Genomic DNA, 8,334 nt, shown 5'->3' with positions numbered 1-8,334 from the left:
TTCTAGGCACCAACATCCCCGGGGTGGGGGGGGGGCGGGGTGAGGAGTAGCTCCAGGTGCTTACCAGGTGCTGCTGCAGGGCCTGTCTGTTGTGCCAGCTCGGTGCACAGGGTCAGGGGGGGTCTCACTGCCACACCGCTGCTGAGGGGAGCGCTGGAACTGGCTGCCCTGCTCACTCTCCAGGTCCTAACCTGGATGAGAGGCTCAGAGAGGGGAGAGCAGCAGCTTGTGAGTGCAGCTGTGTCCCCTGGCTTTCTCAAAGCCTCCTCTGTGCCTGAGGACTCTCCAGTTGTTTTCACTGAATCCAGTTTAAAAGTTACTTGGCAAATGATTTTATATGCAGATTCTCTTCAGGATCTGGGTAGTGGCTTTATCAGCTGACTGCTGAGTAAATCTGATCTCTGGTTGGGTGGTTTTTTTTGTGTGTGTGTCCAGTATTGATTTCTTATGGTAAGAAGTCTTTTTGACAAAAAAACCACGATGTTTTTGGAGAGAGCTGTTCTGTTACTGCATCCTTACAAACAGATGACGATTAGTAGATTTTAATGGCTGATATGGGAAGGAGACTTGGCCCCAACAAATTAAGGATCCAAAGCTTCACCTGCATTTGTTTTAAAGCTTTAGCAATAAATACGAGGGTGAAAAGGAGCCAGTTCAGATTATCAAACCTTTCTGCAGTCTTTAATGTAGGTTGATGTCCTTGTGATGAGACCACTGACTTGCGATACGGTTTGAGAGAATTTCCCTGCAGGTCATGGTGGGCAGCTGTGGAAAAGTTCAAAGCAAGGAAGTTTTATTTTATAGGAGCCCTATTGCTTGACTGATGATAGAGAACCCCCTCTTCTGACACATGTTACTTTCCATTCTTCTCTTTTTTTTCTTTCTTTTTTCTTTCTCAACTAGATCTTCCTGCATTATGAACACCATAAATGGTACTGGGTTTGGAGCACAGTCAGTGCGGTCTCGTTCTGCACCTGCACATCAAAACCAAATCAAATTAGATTGAATCACTTTTTGTCACTTTAATGCTGTGCAAGAACCAAGGAAACTTTTCTTTGCCCACCGTGATGCTGTACACCTCTGTACTATTCAAGGTGCTTTTCTCAGGAAAAGTGTGTTCGAGGTGACAGTCTTTAACAGCAAAATCAACTTCTGCTCTGTCCCTTCAGTGAGGGTACCTTCATACACACCCTTTCTCTTAATTCCCTGACAGCTTTCAAGAGACTGATGCAAATAACTGTGCCAGGCTTTGATTTTGAGATACTGCACTGCCACTTATTCTCTTTGTCTCCTGCAGTTTACAGAGCAGCTTCAGTGCATAATTTAATCCCTGTACTGGGGACTGTAGCAAATCCACAGAGATTTCCACCAACCGTCCTCTCTGGCATCAGAACAACATGTGCATGTCGTCTTTGATGTGAATTCCCCAGCCAGAGCCTCAGAAGGACCTATAGCTTTGAAGCCGCCCTGTAAATTGTGCTTTCAGGAATCAAGTTGTCAGCCTCCTCTTCAGGAAGAAAGGGAGAGTAAACTGTAAAGCAGTTGCATAAAGCTACAGGGCAACTTACAGATCTGGTTTTCTTGGCCTTGAAGAATTGCTGTATGATGCTGAGGAACCTTTCTTACCTGGCTTAGAAGCATCCTCCTTTGTGACTGCAGGACCCTGTGGGCAGTGGGGTGTGGTGGTGCTGGTCTTGAGAGGTTCCCTAGTCCAGGGCAGACAGAAGAGGAACAGGCACGCTGGTGCTTTCGACCTGTTCAAGTGTTTTCAGTCTTCCAAAGCCAAATGCTGATAATGCACCTGCGTGGACCTTTGTGTACCTAAGATTTCAGTGTGGCTTATGATGAACAGATGGAAACTTCTACCAGATGCAGTGGTTGTTCTCTGACAGATGTAACTTTCATCGGTTGTTTCCTAACACATGTAGGAGTATGGGCATGCACTGCCTTTCTGTTGAGATGGAAATAAGATGGTCTTTGAGTTGAGGAATTTCAGTGGAATTTCATTTTGTTTGAAAAGACAAATGCAGTTGCTGTCTTTAAGGTTAGTGTCTGCTTCTGTGTTCTGCTGTCATCGCTGGGAGCTGCTTCCATACCAACCTGAAAAGCAAAGAACTGACTAGAATCAGCCAAGACACCAGCCTTGATTTTCCCTGTGTTCTGTTTTTGATGAGAGCTGAAACCATTCTGCTCCCGTCCATGCCACTACTGCTGATGCTATTGTACAGATGTTGGTAAAGCTGATTCCTGAACTAAAACACTTACTGCACTATCTGCTGAACTACATCAGCCTTTTCTGTGTATATGGGGAAGCTTCCTAGGGTGCCTCATAGATGAATCAGCAAGTTCTTAGTGCATTTACAAATGTTATGCAGAAATAGATGTGATTGTGTAGAACTTTTCCCGTTTCGAGCAGATGCATTAGGTCAGCATCATATACACGTTACACCAAACCCATCAGATGTCCACAGTATTAGGTGTCATACTTTTGGAGAAGTTGTGTTGTGTTTATTTTTTTCTGGTCAGAGCTGTTATTAGAAGAGTTTTATTTTTTACCCTTGTGAGCTCTGTTTGTACTTGGAACTGATGGGACAACCCTGTTTAACAAGGCAGGAGGCTGTAGCCGACTCCGGGCAGAGCTGAGCGGTGGAGGCCCCCGATGGTACTCCTTGTGGCAGCCCATTCTACCCGCAGAGCTCCATGGAGGACCTGCCAGCGGGAGCTGCTTCTCCAGGTTGGTTACACCGTGGAGAAGAACCCACAGGAAAGGTTGTACCATGCCCTTCCTTTGAGGGTACTGGGGAAGCAGCAGAGCCCTCTGCCTGGCAGGTGGGTCTACAGCAAAGGACGCTGTTGCCTTCTGACAGTGTCTGTGACGTGAGGCGTCTTGATGGGCAAGTCAGAGATCCGCACGGGTGCTGAGCAGCTGCGCAAGGGAAGACTGCGACAGCAGCACTAGCCTCAGTGCTGGGACAGGGGCGAGTCAGTGTATGTGCAGCATTTTGCAACCTACACCTTAATTTTGTAATTGTACTCGGGGCAATAAACAGCCAGCAGCCACAGCTAAAAGAACTTTACAGTGAAATAATGGTTTAAGTGGAGCCTGAGTGTCTATATGGGACAAAACTAGTATCAGCCTACTAGGAAAGTTAATGAGTTGATGTGGGGAGGGCGACTCTCTTCCCAGAGACAGAGCAGCTTTCCTAAGGCATGGTGAGGTTTTCTATCTTCACAATATGCAAGCAACTTTATTTTTTTGTCTATGAATTAGAAGTTTGCAGTATTGGGAAAACAAAAATCCATAATCACTGACCGTTAGTGGCTGCTGTAACACTGTTTTAAAACCAAATGAAAAATGTTGTATTAAATGCAAATATAGGAAACCAGATTAATCAAAATCTACACTCGAGTTTTACTTACAATCATGACTTTTATTTTTTCCAGAATGTAACTTATTCCAAGTCCTCCCCCCAATAGCTGATGCTGCACTGTTTACGTTCAATAAACCTCTACGATAGTACATACTGCTGCTTTCACGTGAGCCGACTGGCTTGCAGGGGTCTGCACGTCATTGTTTGTATACAGAAATGGAAGATTCTCCACAAGCATCTGGAGTGTTTCTTGAAACACCGTTGTGGCAGAATGAAGCTGTACTAGGGCTACAGATCAGGTGTTCTCTTCTCCCAGCAAGGAGAGGCAGTTTGATCTGTCTCATATACTAAGAGGAAACAAAGTCTAAAATATTCTCGTATTTTATGAATTACCTGGATACAATAAACTCTAAGTTTGTAGAGAAACGGAGGTGTTTAATTCTTGCTAGGAGGAGTTACTGAACTCCTCACTCTTGAAGCATATCTACCTTACTCAAGAGGTACAACCCTTCTGTGCTGACTTAGACCTCCAAGGGACGTGTGTGGGAAGAAAAGGAAGAAGGGCTTACATATGTAACTCTGTATTCTACATTTTAAAAAGCTAAAGCATTTATATATCCTTTCATTATCAAAGTATATTTTCTCTTTCAAAGTAAACTGGTTTCTTCGGGAGGAGTTATTTTTAACAACAGCTCAGTGCTATAGCTAGGAGCCAATAATTAAAATAAAAAAAAAATTTAAAAAATCACACTTTTCTACTGGAAAGTATGAAGAACTACAGCTTGTCCCCCTCATTACAAAGCCAAAGAAGCAATTAGCGCCTTCTGTTGTATTATGTGTTTCTAAAACATCCTCTGTGCAACTGCTGTAGGACTTCCGATAGATCCAGTGATTACCACTGTCATGGAAGTGAGCAATTTCTCCTCTGAGCCCTGTCAACACTAGCATCCAGAGACAAAATCATTGTTTAAAGCTCTAGTACGTCACAGAATAGTGCTGATACTGGTATTTTACAACTAATGCAACATCCAGTAATTCACATGTAATCTTAATAGTTAAAAATTCAAGACAGGTACTAACTAAAGAAACCACTAACATGAAGTTTCCTTATCTGGCATGGAATAAGGGGAGGGATAGTTTAGATAACATTGTAGAGATTGGGCAGGAACAAAAAGAATTTATTTCTCCATCCAGTATTTTAAACACTTTACAAAAACCAGAAATATCACTGTGCCCATAAAAATGTTATCCATGGCAACAGAAAGCAAATACTACTTTTTGTCATCTAATGGGGTCTTTTTAAAATCATAATACAAAGATTTGTGCTGTAGCAGTCCTCCACTTTGCACTGTAACAATAAGGCTTACTGTACTTGACATACAAAGCTGTTACACCTGCAGTTATGATCCACTGGCTTTAACAAACATCATTTTGTAATTGCTTTTTGCCTCTTTTTTGTTTTCTGGAACCTCAGCTTCATCATGTTTTTCAGCAGCCTCCTCTGCAGACTCCTCTTGCTCTGACTCCGAGCCACTTTCGGAGTCCTCTGAACTCTCTTCAGAGGAGTGTCCAGCTGCTTCTTCTTGTTCTTCATCTTCCTGAAACTACAAGTTCAGATTATGAGGCAGATAAACCACTATTTCCTGGCAACTCCACTGCTGCTTTTAGAATTTCCCAGTGAGAATGTTTGCTTTAATGGCTCCTTTTGTTTCAGTACGAAAATGGGCTATGTTGCTAAACACAGGCCTTTACTAGACAGAAGGCAACTCCCCTGAAGTGGTTAACCCCGCCAGCCATGACACCCATGGTTTCATCAACCACATCCTTATTTAGTTACAGCAGAAATCCTACAGACACCTGAAACTTTCCAGACTCATTTAATGATCACATCTGTTCAGTGTTGCCTTATTTTGATGTGCACTGTACATAATGGCACCTGAGTATTTGTCATGGAGTAAAACATAATGAAACCCATGGCCAGATCATCAAGAATTCACATTTATGACCGATCTTAGAAAATAAGTTTAGCAAACCGCAGTGTGAGGAATGCTGAAGGAATCCAATGATACTGCTAACAAGAACGATCCCCAGATGGCTTTTTCTTCACGGTCCTAAAGCGCAAAGCCTCCGTGGCTGCAATGTGAAGAATTCCCAGCGCTGCACAGGTGGGTTTACTCACTCTGGGAACATCAGCTAGGTTTTTATGCAGTAATTGGTGCTAAAAGTTAGCAAAAAATTCATTATTGCACTTTTCGACTGGCAGATGAAGACATGTTCCTAATAGCATTTTTCTCTTGGGTTTTGTCATGTTTCTCTTGCTGCTCGTTCCTATGGAATTCCTTGCAAGTACAAGACCAGCTGGGTGCCAGCTCACTGGAGGGCTCTGTACAGCAAGTCTCCCTTGTCTGATGATTCCATAGCCACTTACTTTTCAGGTCCAGAGAGAGGTATGTGCCTCACCGCGACGAGAAGCTAAGATTAATTACCTCTCAGCATCACTGCAGTTATCCTGCCTTCTTATCTATTCCTTAGCAAGACCCCAATTTCATATATATATATGTCACTTTCTGTCCGAATCAGTCTTGACTACCATGGAGCAGTAAGCACATCATATCATTTTTCAGCACAGTAAGAAACGTCCGTCATTTCCAGGCATCTAAATGGCCACCATAGTGTACACAAATAGGGGTCAAGTGCCTGTAGTACAACTGTCCTTTAACCCAAACTGTGGAGGTTTGCCACTAGTTGTGGTGATTGGATTTTTAAATCACATATCATCTTATCTTAGAGAAGTGAAAGCCAAACTTTATGGAAGTAAACAACTTACTACCTCGTTGAAACCAAGTCCACAGTGGCGCCGGTTTCGTCCCGACATCGTGCTGTCCATGCTTTGTTGGTACTGAGACTCCAATTCTTCATTCATTTTCTTGTCTTCTTCCCCTGCATTGTCCAGTGTACTTTGGTTACGGTTCATTCAAATTCACAAAGACATCAAAGTACACGAAGTCACATTTTCAATAGGTACATGAAAGAGTTTAAATTTAGCCACCTTAAACTGCTGGATTTGAGTACTAGTGCATACAAACCATCAGATTTATAAGCAATCGTATCAAGTGTGCGAGCAGAATTGCTTTGATACAAAGATGGGTGAGTTCCTCAGACCTGATGCATTCAGAGTTGCACTATGCACAGTGAATGTCTGGTAAACAAGGCAAATGTAACCAGTGTGGCTTTTCTGTGCTTCCTGCCAACACTGTAACATGTCACAGCAAGGAGAGTTTCTGACCTTCACTACCTAACACGTGATTATGACGACTAAACCATGATTAAGATGTAGCAGCAGAAATGGGAACACTAGTGCCACTCCTGTTTATAGAGCTGTAGCTGAAACTATTTCATGCATCCTGAATTATCGGGAGCAGTTACTACAGCTCTACATTTTTCCATGTTTAGTAATTAGAAGAAAAACTGATTTTCATGAGCTACTTCTAGATGATGTCTACTTAGTGGTTTGAATAGTAAATAACCATTTTTACTGGGGGAAAATATGATCTGAAATAGTCCAGAATCCTCTGTTCTTGTAAAAGGTAGGAATCTCTCATTCTCCCTCGATGGGCCTGTTACTAGAGTTCTTAATTTGTATCTCTGTAAAATCAAAAGCTTGTATTGCAAATTAATGTTTCCTCATCTGGAAGATGGACAAGGACATAGAGTGTTAAGAAAAACAGCTGTTCTGATTTTATGACAAAAGAGCAGCCTTGATTTTTGCTGATAATACAGCAGTCCTGATTCTTTATGGCTCCTTTTGGGAAGCATCGTCTCCCTTCAAGGAAAATTCATGTATGAGGAAGTGATTCCCAGTCACTCTGCAGCTAAAGTAATACTGCTAGGCACCAGCAGCAGTAAAACTTTTCTTTCTTGTTTGATACCAAATTAAGACTGAGGACCTATAGACCCCGATTCTCAGGGCACCTGCACACAAGTTTAACTGACCATCAAGTACTTCGCTGAACCTGGACTTCAGAAGGCAAGCAAGTGCAGTCAGAGAAACTGTTGTCAGTAATCTAACTAAAGAAATTACGAACAACTCCACAGTCTGACCCGTCTTCAACTTCTGCCACAAAACCTGAAATCCCTCCCTGCAACATCTACAAAGTTCAAAGTACTGGGAAGTTCCTCAGTGAGTGTTTGATTTCCAACTTTGTATCAGCTGTTGGATAAACTGACCTGTCCTGAAGTGAGAGGTTGATCTGTGGTCTCCGATAACAAGGCGGCCAGTATGTTCTTTCTAAAAGAAAAGGCAGTTTGTTTTGGAGCTTTAGGGTGCGCTGACAGCTCTGCCAACATTCTGGAAATCTTGAGTGGAAAAGGTTTGCTGTCAAACCTTGACAACCAACTTAAGTTTTACTAGCTAACAGCTGCTGCCTCTTAATGAACTTATTTCATCTCTGTTTTATTGAATTTTCTGGAAAAGAAAGCCCAACAAGTAGATTCTCTTCACTCTTCCCACACCCCAAAGCCAGTTCTGTTTCATTCTGTTTCTTGCCACCGATATGAAAACTACACGATGCTGGACAGAGCACAAATTCAGGTTCTGACAATTTATCCTTTCGGTCTCTTTGGCACTATGCAGTAGTTCAGTCTGTGCATCTTAGCAATGATCCTACTTTTAGACTGGTCATAGGATCAGGTAAGACCGTCACAGTGCTCATTAATTTATCGGCTCAGTGGTTGCCATTAGCAGATGTATCCCTATAGGCCAGAACAGGCATTATATAGCAAGCAGCCTTATGTATCCAAGTAGAGTTAAGGTTAGTGGTAGTGGGATGTTTTAATAGGGTATGGCATTCCAACCCACTAGGAAGTACTGACTTTCATGTCCTTAATACAGTAAAATATTTTAGCTTACAAAAAATACTCTGTTCAAGCAAAGTAAACTAGTACAAGTGAAATTATTTTTCTT

The 8,334-nt window shown here is 42.5% G+C and overlaps 1 protein-coding gene across 1 annotated transcript; it reads right to left on the bottom strand.

Annotated features, from left to right (window-relative positions):
* Positions 1–4,528: 4,528 nt before the first annotated feature.
* On the bottom strand, positions 4,529–7,655 carry LOC104495178 (chromosome unknown open reading frame, human C11orf58). Its single transcript, XM_010138117.1, has 3 exons — positions 7,599–7,655; positions 6,202–6,328; positions 4,529–4,975 (listed from the first exon to the last, which is right to left on the bottom strand). Exons 2-3 carry the CDS (start codon positions 6,292–6,294, stop codon positions 4,772–4,774), a joined length of 297 nt encoding a protein of 98 aa, XP_010136419.1. The 5' UTR covers positions 6,295–6,328; positions 7,599–7,655; the 3' UTR covers positions 4,529–4,771.
* Positions 7,656–8,334: the final 679 nt, after the last annotated feature.

This window comes from Buceros rhinoceros, unplaced genomic scaffold (assembly GCF_000710305.1).
Source record: "Buceros rhinoceros silvestris isolate BGI_N320 unplaced genomic scaffold, ASM71030v1 scaffold24160, whole genome shotgun sequence".
Lineage (NCBI taxonomy): Eukaryota > Metazoa > Chordata > Aves > Bucerotiformes > Bucerotidae > Buceros > Buceros rhinoceros.
This window is presented reverse-complemented; position numbering and strand designations above follow the sequence as displayed.